Source organism: Marmota flaviventris, chromosome 8 (genome assembly GCF_047511675.1).
Source record: "Marmota flaviventris isolate mMarFla1 chromosome 8, mMarFla1.hap1, whole genome shotgun sequence".
Lineage (NCBI taxonomy): Eukaryota > Metazoa > Chordata > Mammalia > Rodentia > Sciuridae > Marmota > Marmota flaviventris.
The window spans coordinates 127425347-127444548 of NC_092505.1; the positions used below are offsets into that span (position 1 = coordinate 127425347).

Sequence of the window (19202 nt, forward strand, 5' to 3'; positions counted from 1 at the left end):
TAAGTTCTCGGAGATGGTGGGGATGAGACAGCAGCCAGCCATGGGGGAGAACAGTCCCGCAGCCCAGGATCAGCGCTTCAAGCACAGGGGGCGAGAGGCCAGGGACACCAGGAGGGACGCTCTGGAACCCGCCGCTTCTGCGGACCACGGCCTGGGTGCAGGTCAGGGCTAGGCTTGGGGATTTCCTTTCAAAGGTGACTTAGAGCCGCTTCATTAGGATAGCGCCCTCCCGGGCGGGTCCTAATAGTGTGTTTGGCAGAGTCAGCGAAACGCGGCGCCCAGTGGCTCTGGCGGCGGGGGAGCGCCCTCTCCCGCGCCCTGTCCTCTCCCGCGCCAGGCAGCGGTGCGCACGGGGCCATTTGCAAAGGAGGCAGCCTCGCGAGCAGCCGCGGCGCGCCGGCCCGGAGGGAGGTGGCACCATGGAGCTGAAGAAGGACAGCAACGCCGTGTCCATCGACATGCTGCTGATCGTGCACTCGGAGAAGCGGCGCGCCGCACAGGGCGCGCACATGGACTCGCAGGCGGACCCGGGCGCGCTGCTGCAGCGCCGAGGAGGTAAAGCGCGCCCGGCCCGGGTCCCTCGGCCCCTTGGCACCTTGGCCTCCACGTCCCAGGGCCCGCCCGCCGAGGGAAGTGTCGTATGCCCCCGAAAGAAGTCAGCAAGCCGGGTCCTCTCCCCTGTGCCTCCACGCCTTAGCACCGGCGTCCCGTGGCAACGCGTAGTCGGGTGGTTGTCCTAGCTTGACTCCCAGTGTGGGCCTGGGTGCTTCGGTCACCCGGGAGCCTGTTTCCTGGGAACCACTCCCTGAAGGGTGCAGATCAGGGTTGGAGGATGCCCTGGAGAAAGGGGGCCAGAGCCTCGGGCTGACTCATGTGTGGCAGAGGCCTGCTGCCCTATGTAGCACACTGCAGGGCACGAGGGACCCAGGGGCATCTGTGTACTGAGCCAGATTCTGAGACGAGGAGCTCCCTAGGTGGCCTTGCACAACTTATAACCTCAGTTTTCCCTTCTTCAGTCTCATTCCCAGCCTCCTACAGATAGAAAGAGCACAGGCTTGGGTGGGATGGTTCTGCTCTCTCAGTTTGAACTTGTCCATCAATGTAACTTGTTCTGCAGACTTTCTGGGGAAGTGAAAAGTGGTCAAATAAAGTAACTGGTTATAGAGCGATTGTGGAAGGGGACCCTGGCCTCAACTCAGAAGCAATGTGAATAGAGTATAAATGGTTAATAATGGAGGTTCAATAAGGCCCTGAGAACCATGGGAACCTAATGTCCTGGTCTCCCAGGCTGGTATTGGGGTGCATTGGTTGCCAGTACACCAGGTCTTTGGGAGTGATGTTTGACAGCCCTTATGAGGAAATGATTTCTGCCTCCCCAGCCCCCAACTTCCCCTCCAGTTCTGGAGCTCCTTGGAGCGGGCTGCCACTCTGCCCCTGGCTCTTCTGTCCCCAAAGTCCCAATGCACATTGACCAGCCACCCTCCACCTATCCCACTAAAGCACCAATTCTGTGAATGGTCTTGTACCACAAGCCACCCAGGCTGGAGAGATCTTGGGGAAGCTGTCCAGGGAAAGAAATAGACCCTGGAGGGCTGAGAACATCGAGGGGTGCTCCAGTCTTGGGAGGATATTGGGGTCAGGAGTTGTATAAGTTAGTCGGTTCTCTAGTTCTCAGAGCAGATCCTGGGAGAAAGGGAAATAAATGGCCCACAGGGTATTTATAAGTAGGAAATCAGCAGAGGTCATCAGCTTCATGAAAGACAGGAGACTGCTCCTACTACATGCGCTACAATCCAGACCTCCCCCCATATGTATGTGCTGGAGAAGGTCCCATTCCAAGTCACCCCATGAGTTCCCACATCTTCACCCCTCTGATCATGTCTGTTCTAAAGACTCTGACACCAGAGGAGGGCAAAGGACACAAAGAAGCAGAAAATGCCAGGCAGGGACACCTCTCTGAAAGGTACCTGGTATACAGCACAGCTCCCCATGACTCTAGACCATCACATTTTGCACTCATGACCATGACTCAGGGAGGAAAGCACCCCTGCTTGATAGGAGCTGATATATTTCTACAAATATTTTCCCAATGGAGGTTTCCCAAAGATGCTGTGACAGTGGAGAAAACTGTCACTCATTAACAACCAGACAGTTCTGCTCTAGAATGGAAAAAAAGGAAAGAACAAGCCTCCAATAATGCCTGCCGGTAGGTGATGTTCAGGAGACCCCAGGCCAAGTCAGTTTGCAGGCCCGCTCCTTGAGCTGCAGCCCCAAGGGACGAAAACACCAAGCAAAACTAGCTTGCCCAAGGCCTCTTATGATTACACAAGATTTTAGACAAACACCGGCCACTTGCAGGTGTCCCCTCTACATGACCGTTTCCCCACTGGGGAATGGCTGTTCCTCACCTCTGCAAATATCAGAAGAGTGAAGCTCAGTCACTGCCACAATTCAGACACTGGGTGGCCTTGTGGCAGAAAGGAGTCAGAGGGCAAGACAGCCAGGCGAGCGCAGATAGGCTAGTTGCAAGGGCTTTGGGCTACAAAGCCAGTGGATGCTCTCTCCTTTCTTCTCTGGCTCTAGCATCTTCCCAGTTATTCCCTTAGAGCAGAACTTCTCACAAAGCTTGCTTTGGCGGGGAGAGCTCATATATACCTGTGGCAGTAGAGGAGATAGCCTGTAGCTGCCTGCACCAAGTCTGGAAGAGCTATACGCCTAGATTTTTATCCCAGAAGTTTATGTGACTCATGCATTCCATTCCACTAGTACATCAGTGGGAGTTCCAAGTGGTCTTTGGAGGACTTCACAAAAAAGAAGGGGAGTAAGGTGGAATTGGGGGCTTGTGAGTGATTGCAAGTTTGGAGAGCTAGACTCGAGGCTGAGCTTCCAGGAATTGTGTCACAAAGTGTGCTACAGAGCTGGTCTGCTGAGGGAACTTCTGCAGCCACCAAGGTGCACTGGACTTTTCTTCCATGCCAGGAACTCACTTTGATTGCAGGAGCTCCCACTGCCAGAACATATGTCAGTTTCATGCCAGGAACTTGACCTTGCAGCTATCACTTCCAGCTGCTGTCAGAGAAGTCTTCCTTTCCCTTCCCCATTGCATCAGCAGCAGAGTCTGACTCAGGTACATCTGATTGAGCCTAGGCCACACAGGTCCATGCTCTAGCTGTAAGGGAAGCTGGGAGAGCAGGCTACTGTCACTTTCCATTCCCATAGAGGGGTGGGCATGCCTATCTCTATGACAATTCTATTTTAACGGGTTTTTTTAAATGTTTTTGAATTTTGAGGGTTGCCTTCATTTCCTCAAATGCATCTCATTTGAGGGCAGCCTCCCTTGGATCCCAAAAGAATCAACTTCCACCAGCCCCACTTTAACACAAATAAGTCTGCGCTTAGTACATGCTTGCTTGCCTGGGCCTCCCTCTGCAGAGAACCTCACTCCAGTGTCCTTGTTATTTCACAGGATTCCAAGGTGTTGGAAACGGAATCCGGAAATGGCAGAAATTAGAAGGAAATGAACTTTATGGTAAATTCTCCTTTCCTTTCTGTTTTCCTTTCAACCTCTGCAATCTAATACATTGAAAAATAACTGGAAGGGTTGGGTTTCATTCATTTGAAGACTGGCTCTAGACATCTAACCTCTGAGCAAAGAATGGCTGCTTGTGATTCAGCCAGGCCTCTAGGGCTGCTGTGAACCTGGAAAGTTTTCCCTGGCATCAGGGCCTCTGCTCTCCTGGAGACTGGAGCTGGGGAGCAATGCCATGAACTTGAGCACCCACTTGTTTGCTGGCTAAGCAATAAGGGAAGACTTGGCCTCCCTTGGGGTGATGAGGTTTGATTGTGTTCCCACAGAAGATTGGTCTGCGCATGTCACAAGGCTATCCATTTATTTATTCATTTATTTATTTTCTGAACGGAGGGGATGGTGGCCTGCCTTGGGCCATTGATGCCTGGGGAGGCACTAGTCAAGGATTCTGTTTATAGCTGCCTGCCGGCCTGCAGGCCTGGGACCCAGAATACAATAAGAAGTCAGTTTCCAAAGCCTCTCTCTCTCTCTGGTACTAGACATCTCTCCTCCCTGAAAACTCAGCCTCCCTCTGGAAGTGGTTTGGATGGGCTGATTATAATGAGCCCTGTTCTTTGCCTTTCAGGGATTCATAATCCCAGGCTTCAGGGACAAACATCAGTGACAGTACATGTGATGATACATGAGAATTCTAATAGGAATCAGACCTGCACTCCCAGAGCCCCCCTATGGAACTCCATCAGACCCCAGCTGTGTGAGCCCTGGAATCAGATAACGGGCTTATCATATGCCAGTCTAAAAAAAAACCACCCTCCGTGACCCTTCCCAAAGGGGCAAATAGGACTGCAATTGAGTAAAACCACATAAGGATGCTCTGTCTTCCTTCTTACAGTAACAAAAGGAAAGGATGGGGTTTCAAAAGTAAGTTCATTCATTCATTCCCTCCACAAATATCTTTAGTGTCAGATACAGTTTCAGAAGAAACAGTGAACAAGGCAGTCCAGAACCCCTGTCTTTGTAGGACTACATTAAAATTATAATCATAATAACATTCATTGCTGTAGAGTCTCAAAATCATGGTGGTGAAGTGTCTTCCTGTTTCCCCTGCTCAGCTCATGGGTAGAAGTCATCCTCAGGATATGCCTGCTCCTCACCAGGGAGACCACCCCTCTGTGTCCTGGCTGTTGGGCATGCATGAGTACAAAGGCTTTCTTTACTTTGTTCCTGGGACCATCAGACAGTAGACATACCAGCTTGTGCTCTAGCAGGCACCATAGCTAGTTATGGGCTAGTGAGAATTATAATCAAGACCAGACCTCCAGAAACCTGTCAGCCTCAGAAATGGCCTGCAGGGCGTGCATGCTGGGCAGCGTATGAGTGGGCAAGTGGGCAAAGTAAGCCTCAGGTGGGTGCAAAGAGACACAGCATCCTTATTTACTGCAGTTCTCTCTGACCTTCCCCGGGTCTGGCATTCATCTTAGGAAATCTCAGGAATGAATTGGAATATACTGAACTCCTGCTATTTTTTACCATCTTCCAGGGTCTTGATTTTGGGGAAAGTTAGTGGAAAATACAAAATAATGCAATAACTATTTCAAGACTATTAGAAAACTCTTGTAAAAGACAGGAAGTGGGGGCTGGGGCTGGGGCTCAGTAGTAGCACACTTCCCTGGCATGTGTGAGTCACTGGGTTCGATTCTCAGCACTGTGTATGAATAAATAAAATAAAAGTCCATCAACAACTAAAAAAATATTTAAAAAAAAAGATAGGAAGTGGGTCTTAGTCCATAAAGAGGATGATTAAAATAGTTCTTGCAAAACCACCTTGAGAGCTGAGAGTTTGGAGTAAATGCAGAGCTGGGAAGGGAATCGACAGAGTCCTGGTTCCAGAAAAGATGATGGTTTTACCACTCCACCAATGCATGTAATTCAAAGTGAATTTTCATTTATTTTTCAAATGGCATGTTTGTAATAGGCCAAAATTAAAACAGAAAGAAGAAGATGCCTTACTTCTTTCTGTGTTTCTAAATTCCAAGATCTGGGCTTCAGGTATTGAAGCTCATCTTTTCTCATACATGCCCTGGTGGAGCCCAAGACACCCATTCCTGGTGACCAGCAGGCCGCCCAGCCCTGGCAACTGGATACTTTCATCTCAGAAGGAAGCAGCTGATGGCCTGGGCTGGTAGAGTGTGCACCAATGAACATGGCATTGATCCAGAAGGGCACATTTTTCCCCCTGTTGCTGCCCTATACACTCCTTGGACCTGGGTGTTGGCAGGTGTGGGGAGGGGGCCCTGGAGAGCTCCAAACTTTTAGAAGCAGCAGGTGTTGGCACTGAGCCACACTGCCACCCATAGCTTGCCCAGCAACGGGCTTCCCCTGCTGTGATTGGCTGCTTTCCTTGGTCCTGGCCAAAGTCTGCCTAGCAGCACAGTATCCAATGCCCTACAGCTAGAGGGAAACCAGTCATAGAGCCCTGACTATAAATACCGCACAGAAGCTATGCCAGCCAATCACCCTCCTTGAGGATTCCCTTCCCGGATCCTGTTTCCTCCTGGAGATGCAGCCAGCTGTGCCCACAAGAGGCAGCCTCCCTGTCCTGCCTGATTCTGGCCTGGGGCTCCAAACCAACATGCCATATCACCCTGCATTGGCAGACACAGCCTAGCCTCGGCTAACTAACCCTGGCCTGGGGGCTTCAGGGGCCTGGTTCAGCTTATTCACCAGAGAAGACTAGAGCAGTCAGGCTTGTCCCAGGGAAGGCCCTGCCAGGTGGATCACAGATCCTGACCAGCTCAGGGTCCCCTTTCCCATCCACCTCAACTGGCTTCTGCTTGGGATCAGGCATGGGAAGCATCTGAGTGACCCATTTGGTTGAATGTACAAAAGGAGTCATTCAAATGGAATCTGTTCAGCTCAGCACCCCAGGAACAAACTAATTCCCAGGCTGAGGCATTAGTTCCAGTGGTCATTCCCTGTGGCAGGCCTGCTGCAGGCCAGCCGGAGACCAGAGGAAGAAGATGGCAGGACAGGGTGGTCGTGGTGGAACCACCTATTGCCATAGTCTGGCCCTTCCCCAGCTCCTCCTCTGTCCCCTGAAGCAGAGGTTCAAGGGCAGCTTCCGTAAGACCAAGGTACAGCCCCGGCAGCCAATAGGCAGCAGGGATGAGGGAGAGGTCATGCTTCTCATAGGAGAAGCAGGGAAGCCTGAAGATTCCCCTTTGATTGCCTATGGCAGAGCCTAGGCATCTCTCTGCAGTAGCCTGACCCTACTAGGCTCTAAGGACAAGTGGTTTTCAAAGGACAGAAATATCTATGGTGTATAGATAGAACCTGTCCTGTGATGTTTATGAAACTGAATCAAACTGCACATTGTCCCCACTCCAAAGCTGGCATAATGACAGCTGCCCCTTGTTCTCCTAACAGAGAGGTGGGAAGCTAAGATTTAGGAAACTTGGTGTTCAAGTTCCAAGTCAGAACCTCCCATATGTGGAGATCGCATGAGGTCTCCATGCATGTGAGAGTATGCAGTGACACCTGTCAGTGTTGTGTTATGGCTAATGTTGTGTTATGGCTCCACAACATTAGGGGTATTACCGGCTTGGTCCTGTGAGCCCCAGCCTGTGCTGGCTCCTGCTGGCAGGTGGAAGGGGCATGTGCACATGGGCTCCCAGGCATTTGCCTCCATATTCAGGTGCATCTCTGTGCTGGTTCACAGGTGGTGTGCACACCATGGGGGTGTCCACGGGGGTGTGCATGTGAATGGGCCAGGCCTGTGGATGTGCTCAAGCCTGCCTTTCTTGCAGATGCACACAGCTCCCTGCTCTGCCCAGGGAAAATTCCACTGTGTTCCCAGTGGTCACTGCAGGCCTCTCTGTCTTCCTTAAATAGGAAACCTGGCAGAGAAGCAGCACCCTCAGCAGCCCCAGGTCATCACTTCCTATGACAACCAAGGTAAGTGACTCGCTCACTAGTGGTGACCTCTCCTGTGACTGTCCCCCCGGTTCTGCTGCCCCAGCCAGAGACAGACCTGGATGTGGAGCTCAGACCTTGGAGAGCAGCTCCTCTCTGCGCCCGTGGAGGTTGGAGCAAGCACCCTTGTCCTCTCCTGGCATCCCAGAGGAAGCCCTGGGAGGTTTCATGGTCTGTGTCTGCCCTTCATCAAAGGTCAAAAAGTAAAGTCCTGCTGGGCACAATGGCACACACCTGTAATCCCAGCAGCTCAGGAGGCTGAGACAGGAGGATCGCGAGTTCAAAGCCAGCCTCAACAAAAAGCGAGCCGCTAAACAACTCAGTGAGACCCTGTCTGTAAATTAAAAATACAAAAAATAGGACAGGGGATATGGCTCAGTGGTCTAGTGCCCCTGAGTTCAAACCCTGGTACCTCTGCCCAAAATAAAGTCCTTGTGCCACCAAACCCCATCATCATCGTCACCACCATCATCGCCATCACTATAGCTAACCTTTATTGAGTGCTAACCCTGTGCCAGGCACTCTGCCAAGCCATTTACATATTTATTCTCACGGACATTAAGCTTCTCAGCAATTCTATTTGATAGGTGCTCTCACGGTCCTCATTTTACAGATGGGTAAACTGAGGCTTGGAAAGGCTGTCATATATCCAAGATCACATGGCCAGCAGGAATCAGAGTCGGCACTTTGATCCGTTGCCCTCTACCCCTCAGCAAGGTCTCAGCTGTTATCCTGCTCAGCTTCTGCCATTCCCCTGGAAACCGATCTCCCCCTGCTGGCTGATGGTGTCCAAGCCCTTCTCTGGCCTGAGTCAGTGGCTCCTTGGCCTCTCCTGAAACTGAGCCTGCCAAGAGCTTTCCACCTAGTGCCAAGACGGAGTGATAGGGCCCTTCCTTGAGAATGCTTACTTTTCCAGGACAGGTTCAGGGGAGCTCAGGAAGGGCAGGCAACAGCATCACCAGGCTGATTCTGCAATCAGCTGGATCTGGGAGCATGACAGGATAGAGATAGGAGGTCATGGCTGGAGGTGAGGGCTGATCAGAGACCCCCCACACCCACCATGGTTGTTAACAGCTCTTCAGTAGAGTCTCATGGCCTGGTGTCGGAGGACCCTCAAAGGCTCAGCCCAAAGAGTTTGTCACCAGGGCCCTGAAATCCTAACCTGCAAGGAAATTATCTGATGACATCCGGGGGGGGGGGATAGCGGTACCCCCTCCCTTCTGAAGCAGGAAGCCTCTGGAGACTCAAGGGGACTCAGAGCCTCTCGGGGAATTGCTCTCTGAAATGCAGGCCTCCTCCACATCTTCACAGAAAGGCGCTGGCAGGTAGTGAGCAAGGGCCAGTCAACTCGGGTCACCAGCAGGAGAGCCCGAGGGAGCCAGCTGTCTTTGCATTCTGTGTTTTATGCTAGAATTCCTGGGACTGCAGCCCAGGATAGACACTAGAGCCCAGTTAGTGGGCCCAGCAAGACCTGCCACCTGCCCTGACCACCATATGGACAAGCCCGGGCCCTGCTGTTTCTCTGAAATGAACTTAACTGCACGTGGCTCATGAGCTACCTTGCTAGAAAGAGAATAGACTAGCCGGCCACTGGTGTCACTTAGCCACACAGACAGAGGTTCCGGGTCTTGTGCATCCGACCTCTTGCGAGGAAGGGAGGACGATCCTAACCAAGTGAAACTCAGTGAGGCAGGGGAGGCCGAAGCAGAAAGGATGATGGGGTGCAGGGGACCTGCTAGCAAATTTCCATCAACGTGGTGGCCTTCACAATTCAAAAATGCTGACACTTCTGGAGTGGAAATCTAAATTCAGCTGCCCTGGGCTTTTGGAGGCTCTGGGGAGGAAGTCATTCCTGGCCTCTTCCTGTCCCTGGATCTGTTGGTGCTCTTGACTTGTGGTTAGTATTCCCATCTCTGCTTTCATTACCACCTACCTTTTCTCCCCACGAGCAGTTGAGTCTCCCCATCTCCCTCTTATAAGGATACATATGGTTGCATTTAGGGCCCGGTGGCAGCCAGGGTAATCTCTCTACCTGCCGAGTCTGCATTTAAGGGTATCTGCAAAGTTCGCTTGCCATAGAAAGCAACTTTCACAGCTTCCACAGATCCTGGCACGCTTATCTGTAAGGGCCATAATTCATCCTACCATGAGGGATCAAAATAGAGTAGGTGAGAAAGGCCTCATTGAGAAGGTGACATTTGAACCAGGAAGGAGGGGAGGGAGCAAGCCATGAGGGCATCTGGGGAAGACCTTTCAGCAGAGGGAGCCATGGGGTGCAGAGGCCTGAGGCAGGATCCAGGGAGCAGGTGGCTGTGGCTGGAAGGGGAGGGAGGGGTATGGTTAGGGGAGGGAAGGAGAAAATGAGTCCGAGAGGATCTAGGGTAAGACATGCAGGGCCTGGGGCTACCGTAGGCATGCTGGCTTCTAATCTGAGTGTGTTAGAAATTATTGGATGGTTTGGGACACGACCGCTTCCAACGTGTGGAGAATAAACTGAAGGGGCCAAGGTTGAAAGCGAGAAGACCCCCTAGGAGGCATGATCCTGTAGCAAGTTTTTCCTGTGGTCTGGATTCCAGATGTGAGTCAAGGACAGGACCTAAACAGTGGGGAGGATGAAGGGAGAGGAGATGTGGTGGGATGGGTTCAAGAAGAAACATGAAGAGTTCAGATTTGGCCCTGTTGAGGTTGCTGCCAGCACCTATCACATTCAAAAACAGTGACTTACTCCAGTCAGTGTTTCCCATGTTACTTTGTCCTTATCCAATGAGCCTTGGACTTCTTAAGCTCTGTTCTCTGGACTACCAGAAGCTCTATCTATCACAGTAAATACAGTGACTTACTATGTGCCAGACATCGAGCTGAGCAACTTTTATAACTCACCTCATTTAATCTTCACAACTACACTCTGGGGATGGGGTTATCACCCCCATTTTACAAATGGGGAAACTGAGGTTCATAGAAGTTTAAATAACTTGCCCAAAGTAACACAGCTAGCAAAGCCAGACCCAGGAGCTGAACCATACCTGAACATTCCCAGAGCCAGTGGGCTTAACTAGTCCACCATGCCACTTCCTCCATAAAGGACAGGGACAGATATGGTGGCCAACTTGGATGCAGGACCTCCATCCCACTCCCAAAAAGAAACCCAAGATTTCATCCAGAGATGGCTGTTCAGAACTCTCAGGTCTTCATAAGACAGATCTGTGATGCACGTATGGATTGGAAGACAGGAGAGTGATCTGTAGGAGGCCCTGTGACTTCAGGTCCAGCGGGTTATTTTGAGGAGTCAGTGTTCTTTCGGGCTCCTGTCCTTCTAGTCATCAGCTCTTAGCACCAAGCAAACACTCTTGGACCAGAAGGGGAGCAACCTTCATTGATCATGCATGAGCTTGGGGACACTGCCACATTTGCAGACCTGGGACTTCCTTGTGGAGCTCCATTCTGCAAAAGGAGTCATGAATGTTCCTGTGTTTTCAAGGTCCATAGGAAACCAGGGGTGGTGGGGACTGTGAGAGAAACCTGTCATCTCACACATCAGCAGGGGCCCACACAAGTTCAGCCCTGAGCTATGGCACCCTGGGGTGTCCTCTCATACCAGAGCAGCTAATACGGAAGGGGGCCCTTCATGCTGCATCTGGTAATACCTATTGAGGTGGTGCTCTGTTGATGTTCCACAGAACCGGACATTTTCTTGTCCCCACCTAGCATGTTGGAATGTTACAGCTCACCACTTCCTGACTACAGCACCCTGGGCAGGACCACAGCACACCTCTGTTGAATACCTGCCCAGGGTCTGTTTAAGGTTGTTTTTACAACGACAAAAGCTTTAACTAAGGTTTTCCCAACTGTCAGCTAATAGAGGAAAAATTTCCAAGGCAAATAATCCAGGTCGTAAGCATGGCAGCCTGTTATAGAAAGAGTTAATGAGAACTTAAGTAGGGGATGCAAAGTATCTAATGGCAATCCGGCAGCTCTGCTCACACATGTCTACTCATGCATGGGTGCACACTCACACACACACACTCACACGCATGCACACACTCACATGCATCCACACACTCACATATCTGGCAATCTTTGTTAATTGATCAGAGCTCCAGGCAACCACTTCCAATCAGTCAGAGCTAATGAACAACACGAAACCTGTTTGCCCTCCCTGCATTAGGTATTCTGAGCAAATTAGGCCTTTGCACACATCCTGATTGAAACCTGAAGATATCTGGAGAGGAGATGTCAGGCAGGAGAAGCATCCTGACTGGATAAAAGGCAGGCCCAAGGCGGTACACACACAGCTGAGCTTGTTTGCTCCTGTGCATCTCCACTTCTGAGAGGGTCAGAAAGGAAGACAAGCCAGTGGGGTTTGGGAAAATGGCCTGGGAGCCACCTCGTGGGGTTCGTGGGAAATAATCTCTAACATGCTTTTACTAAAATGGCCAGAGCTGCAGTTTCAAAAATGCTGTCTGGGTGACAGCTAGTAGAGCAGAGGAAGGGTGCCCTGAGAGAGGCGGGACAGGCCATCTAGAGTCCCATGAACATCTCATCTGAATGGGATTCAGTTGCACTTAGAGCTGACTGTGAATATTATTCCACATGTTGACTCTATAATTAGAGATTGATCAAGTTAACTTTTTTTTTCTTAAAAGAGATTTATTTGATACAGGAATGTCAAAGCCCACAAACCCTCAGTAGTTCATGCTTTTAGGAAACTTGAAGCTCTCTAGTGAATGCTACCCACCTTGAGACCACATGCCCACCCCACCCTGGAGCCAGAGAAACCTCCCGGAAGTGCCCTCAGGCACCTGTGAATGAAAGCAGGATTCACACTCCCACAGATCAAGGAGGCCAGAGCTTCGCTCTTTTCTTTTTTTTTTTTTTTAATATGCATTAGATGTTTATTTTTTTTTTAATTTTTTATTGTTGGTTGTTCAGAACATTACAAATTTCTTGATATATCATATTTCACACTTTGATTCAAGTGGGTTATGAACTCCCATTTTTACCCCATATACAGATTGCAGAATTACATCAGTTACACATCCATTGATTTACATATTGCCATACTAGTGTCTGTTGTGTTCTGCTGCCAGCTTTGCTCTTTTCTTTGAGGCAGGGATCAGCATGAGCACAGCTTTGGAGAAAAGTCAGGAAATGGGACTGAGGAGAATGTCGGACATTGACCCCTGTCCAAGAGGAAAGGGGAACTTCAGGAAGGAGAGAAGGGATTGGAAGTGGTGATAGGCAGAGCTTGTGGGCCAGGCCCTTGCTCCAAATGGGACTTTCACAACATTTTGTGTGTTAGCTCAAATGCACTTTACCAGAGAGACATGACTGAATAGGGAGTGGTTGGAAGTATCTGGCCACTATGAGAATTTGGGGAAGAGGTTTGTTATTGATCCTGATACCAACAAATTGTCTACTTTCACAACTCCTCGAAATTTACAGAGACTATTCCAATCCAGCATTTTTTCTGTATTTGATAAAGTAATCCTGCATTAAATAGAGTTTTTTGTTGCAGGACTTCTCAGAGCATTCTGGTGTGTGACCTGCAAGAGGGGAGAGAGGGGGGCGTGTTTCTCAATTCATCTTGCACGAGGCATCTTTGGAGCCTTTTACCACCTGGCACCCACTTTGAAAAATATCTCAGAGTGTTTTGGATGGAGAAAGTGAATAGGCAAAGTAGAAGAGACCCCTGCCTGTGTCCCCAGAAGGAGACACACAGGAAGTATTTGCCAGTGAAGGTGATAGCGCCTGATCCTATGACCAGAACTGAATTGTGCCTTCAACTCTGAAACATTTCATGTCTTCATTATCAAATCACAAGGCTGATTTTCTTTGACACAATTCATGTGCTAGAAACTACACTTCAAAATGAATGTTAGTGCCAAGTGCAGAGGTGCATGCCATAATCCCAGGACTTGGGTATTACAAGTTCGAGGCCATCCTCAATAATTTGGCAAGGGCCTAAGCAACTTAATGAGATCATGTCACCAAAAAAAAAAAAAAATTAAAAGGGCTGGGAATATAGCTCAGTGGTAAAGTGCCCCTGGGTTTAATCCCCAGTACCAAAAAAAAAAAAGAAAATGAATGTTAGTTAACCCTTTACAGCAATGCCTGTGAGAATACATGGTATCTTTTTTAATCATTTTGGGAATTGCCCTGTTTGGCATTGCAGAACTACAACAAGAAAATCAACCACATTCTTCTGCAGAAAAATAACTGCAACATATTTAGCAGACAAAGGGTTAATTTTTAAAACTCTAGTAAAATCAACAAGGAAAAAGTAATAAATCCATAGGGAACTAATCAATTCATAAAATAGGAATTTAAATGACAAAAATAGGAAGACTACTCTAAAAATTAAAGAAATATACGAAACAATGCAGTATCATTGTTCACTGATAAAAGCTTAAAGAATTAATCAAAGTAAATGTCCGTCATCTATTTTTGCATTACACACAGCACATAGCTCAGCTGCTGAAAACGGTGAGCATTTCCCAGGTTTGAAGCCTGCAGGTTGGCTGGACATTCTACTTGTCAGCCGGTTCTCAGCTGAGCCTGGCTCCTGGCTGAGTTTGCGCCTGTGTGTCATCAGCTGGTGGCTTGGCAGGAGGCCAGCTGTTCTCAGCCTCACCTGAGAGGCTCTGCTGTGCTCCCTGTGGTCTCTCCTACCCAGCCTGGCACGTCCCCGGGGCAGTTGTGGCTGGGATTCCAAGAATGACAGCGAGGGCTGCAAAGTCTCTCGAGGGCTGAGCTCAGAACTTGTATAACATCACTTCTGCCACATGCGAATTGGCCGAATGAAGTCAGAAGGTCAGCCCAGATTCACAGGTTGGAACAAAAGACCTCTCATTGCAAAGAAGGACAAAGTATTGTGGCCAGTTGTGCAAACACACAAGAATAAGCAAAATGGGCATTTCTCTTGCATGGTTGGTGAAATTACAAACCAATGGAATAATTTGTGGGAAAAGTTTGCTGATTTCTAACAAAAGTCTTAAAAATCCCCTTTACTCTTTCATCCATATTTAAGAATTTATTGGAATGAGCCAATTTGAAAAGTTAGAGATGTTTATGTCAGAATCTTCATCAGATTACTGTTTATAATAAGCAAACATTTGGGAAAAAGCAAAATATCCAACAAAAAGGGTTTGCCTGAATAGATTACAAGCCATCTGTAAAATAGAGTATTATGGGCTAGAGCTATAGCTCAGTTGGTAGAGTGTGTGCCTCGCATGTACAAAGCCCTGGGTTCAATCCTCAGCACCACAAAGAAAAAAAAAAGAGTATTATGCAGCCATTTAAGATGATAACATGTGGCCATATTCACCCACATGTAAAAACTTACATGACAAAAGCAGATTATATAAAGCATGTTGACTGTATTCCTGCTTTTGGATTTTTAAATGTAGAAATTACATCTAAAAGGATTTTTCACATTCTCTTTTGTATCTTTCTGTAACATACAGATTTTTTTTCACTTTAATTCTACTTGTTGTTTTTTTTCCCCCAATCCTTAGGGATGTGGTTAGTATTTTTATTTTATTTAAGCACTCTGTAAAATGTAATTTTTTAATTTTATATTAACACTCAGTAAAATATAATTTTTGTAGCATGTAGTCCTGAGTTTTAACACATGCACGGATTCACTGAACTACCACCAAAATCAGAATATAGAACAGCTCTATCTCCCCAAAAATATTCCCTTGTGTAGACTAATCCTCCCATTACTCCTATGTGTTGTAAAAGTACTTGACGTGGTTGTATCACCGATTGTTGATCTATTCACTCACTGAAGGACATTTAGGTCATTTCCAGCTTGAGCTGCTGTACACATTCATGTACAGCATTATATGAACACGAGTTTTCATTTCTCTGAGTTAAATGCCCAGTGGTATAATTGTTGGGTTGTAAGGTAAGGACCTGCTTTGTTTTATAAGAAACAGCCAAACATTTTTTCCAGAGTAGCTTTTCTATTTTACAACCCACCAGCAATAGATGAGATCCCGTTTCTCCGCATCTCTGTCAGCATGCAATTTAAAATTATGCTATTGCTCTTCCAATAGATGTAATATCTCAGGGTGGTTTTAATTTGCCTTCTCCTAAGGCTGATGATGCTAAACATCTTTTTGTATACTTATTTTCCACCTGGAATCTTTTTTTTTTTTTTTTGGTGAAGTATCTGTTCTTGTGCCTTTCTCCTGTCTAATTGCCTCTATACTTTTATAAAGAAAAAATTGCCATATTCATGTGGATCTCTTTCTTGACTTTTATCTGTTTCATTGAGCTATGTTATCTATCCTTTTGCAAAAATCAAAATGTTGTGATTACTGTAATTTTATTCATACATCTTAAAATCAGATAGTGGTAGTCCTCTGACTTTTATTTTTTCAGAACCCTGTTGGTTATTCTAGTTTCTGTGATTTACCACCTAACTCATAGAATCATCGTGCATATATCTACAAAATTCCCCTAGGGGTTTGATTGAATTTGCATTAAATTTTAGATCAATTTAGAGAGAATTAACAACTTGACTGTACTGAATCTTCCAATGCATAAGCTTGGTATGTCTTCCCACTAATTTAAGTCCTCTATAATATGTTTAATCTTATTTAAAAGTTTTTTAGTATACAATTACTGCATACTTGGGGTGGTGTTTGTTTGTTTGTTTTATATTTATACCTAAATGGTGCAATTTTGGAGATATGGGAATTGGTAATTTTTAAGTTAATTTTCTAATTTTTATTGTTAATATAGAGAGATTATTTTAATCATATATTCTGAGACCATCCTGAATTCATTTTAGGAGTTTTTAGATGACTTTGAATTTTTTTACATACATCTGTAAATAAGAACATTATAGCTATTATTTATTTTTCTTGTCTTATTGCATTGGGTAGGTATTATTTCCAGAGCAAGTTATTAGGAACACTGAAAGTAGACATTTGTGACTTGTTTCCAATACTACAAAGAAAGTATACTATTTTCACCATTGCTGTTATCTATATACATTTTTATAATACCCTTTGTCAAATTAAGAAAATTTCCTTTTATTCCAATTTTTTAGGAAGTTTTCTCATGAATTGATGTTAAATTTGTGAAAAGTATCTTTTTTAATCAACTGGTATGATCCTGTGGTTTTTCTACTTTAGTCTGTTAATGTAGTGAATTATATTTATCAATCTTCAGATATTAAACTAACTTTACCCTTCCAAAATAACGACCCATGGTTGTTATATATTATTATCTTGTTGTATTGCTGGATTTAATTTTTTACACTTTGTTGAGAATTTTGTGTTTATTTTCATGAGGATTATTAGTCTGTAGTGTTCTTATGCTGTCTTTGGTTTTGTATAAGACTAATGCTGGCATCTTAAATGGAGTTATGAAGTGCTCACTGTTCCTCAGTTTTCTGAATGATCTTATGAAGAATTGGTATTTTTTTCTTTCTTTCTTTCTTTCTTTTTTTTAGAATTGGTATTCTTTCTAAATATGTGTTGGAATTTACCAATGAAACCATCTGGGCCTTGCTTTTTGGTGAGGAGGTGTTAACCAAGTTTAATTTTAAAAATAGATTTAGGAATGTTCAGGTTATCTAATTCTTGAATGAGTCTTTTTAGTTAGTTTGTGACTTAAGGAATTGGTCCATTTTATCTAAGTTGTAGAAATTATGTGCATAGCATTGTTTGTAGTATTCCTTTATGATTTTGGTACATATAGGGGGTGTATAGAGATGTCCATCCTAATGTTAATGTCTGGACTCCCAATTTGTGTCATAACTCTTTTTATCTTCATCACTCAAGCTATAGGTTTATCAATTTTACAAATCTTTTGAAAGAACTAGCTTTTGGTTTCATTGATTATTCTCCATTGATATTATTTTAAATTTCACTGGTTTATGTTTTTATCTTTTTCATTTCCCTCCTTCTTTGCCTTAGGTTTAATTTTATATTATTTCTCTACCTTATTAAGGTGGAAGCTTAGATTAGTGATTTAACATCATTCTCATTTTTGATATAAGTATTTAATGCTATAGATTTCCCATGAAGGACTGTTTTGCCTTCATCGTACATATTTTGATGTGCTGTATTTTCATTTTTGCTGAATTCAAAATATTTTCCCTGAGACTTCCTCTTTGGAAGGATTATTAGGAAGTAAGTTACTTAATTTTCAAGTGTTTGGAGGTTTTCCAGCTAATCTTTGTTTTTAACTTCTAGTTTAATTCCACTATAGTCAAAATGGCCAAAGAAAAACTTCATATGATTTATTTTTTTTAACTTTTTAAGGTTTGTGTTATGATTTAGGATATAGTCCATCTTGGTGAATATTCTATGGGCACTTGAATGTATATTCTGCTGTCGTTTGATGAAGTATTCTATAAACATCAAATAAATTCTGTTACTTAATAGTATCACTCAATTCTTCTATATATTTGATTTTCTTTCTACCAATTCTCTTAATTACTGAGAGGAGAGTGCTAAAATTTCCAACTGTGATCTAAATTTGCCCAGCCCTCCTTTCAGTTCTATCAGTTTTTGTTTCATGTATTTTAAAACTTTGTTGTAGATGAGTATATATTTAAGCTTATCGTGTCTTAGTGAAATGACTCATTTATCATTATGTAGTATTTCTCCATCTCTGATATCTTCTATGCTCTGAAGTCTACTGTGTTTGATATTGATACCGCAACTCCAGCTTTAATTTTTTTTACTTGTTCTTTTTAGTTATACATGACTGTAGAGTATATTTTAACATATTTACACAAACACAGAGTGTATATTATTCTAATTAGGATCCCAGTCTTGTACATGATGTGGAGATTCACTGTGGTTTATTTACCTATGTACATAGATTCATTCTACTCCCTTTCCTATTCCTGCCCCCCTTTCCCTCATTCTTCTTTGTGTAATCTACTGAACTTCTATGTCATCTTTTTTTAACCAATCAATGTCACAATGAAGTTGAACCCTTAGGAACAGAATATATTTCAGTCTCCTTTCTTACCCTTTCTTACAATCTCTATTTTTAAGTAGTGCACTTACCCCATTTACACTTAATAAAATTCTTGGTACATTTGGATTTAGGTGTTCCACTTTATTTTTTGTTTTCTGCTTGTTCTTCTGTTACTTCTTTCCTGCTTTCTTTATTATCTTTATGTCTTTCAGAATTACATTTAAATTATTTATTGTTTTATGAAGATTTTTCTCTTTGTATAGATCCTTTGTATGTCTTATAGTATACAAATTTCACTTTTCACAATCTAAGTATTCTTAATGTTAACATTTCAAACAGAATGAAGAGACTTTACTTCCATATAGGTAGTTATCATGTATTTTATGTCTACATATGCTGAAAACCTATTAAACAATGTTAGGATTATTGCTCTCAATCATCATCCATGTTAAAGAATTTAAGAGGAATTGGCTGATATATTTACCTAGGTATTTACCAGTTTTACTCCTCTTCCAAGTTTCCCTCTAGCAACTTTTCTCTTCCATCTGCAGAACTTCCATTAGAATTTCTTTTAGAGCAAGTCTGTTGTTAATGAACTCCTGGTATTGCTTTATCTACGAATGTCTTTACTTTACTTGCATTCTTCCATGGTATTTTTACTGGATATAGAATTCTGCTTTGACAGTTTATTTCTTTTTGCATTTTTAAAATGTTCCACATCCCTCTGACCTGGTTTCTAACAAGAAAACTGCAG

At 45.0% G+C, this 19202-nt stretch overlaps 1 protein-coding gene across 2 annotated transcripts in view; it reads left to right on the forward strand.

Moving 5' to 3' along the window:
• The first annotated feature begins 306 nt into the window (after window positions 1-306).
• Window positions 307-19202, forward strand: part of Ky (kyphoscoliosis peptidase) — a 46337-nt gene continuing 27441 nt past the window's right edge. Inside the window, exons 1-3 of one of the 2 annotated variants that reach the window (XM_027933999.2) lie at window positions 307-555; window positions 3467-3529; window positions 7421-7483. In XM_027933999.2, the coding sequence (XP_027789800.1) occupies window positions 420-555; window positions 3467-3529; window positions 7421-7483 (262 nt within the window). In that variant the 5' untranslated portion in view covers window positions 307-419. The remainder of the gene's footprint in view (window positions 556-3466; window positions 3530-7420; window positions 7484-19202) is intronic. The other variant, XM_027934001.2, reaches the window with a different exon arrangement.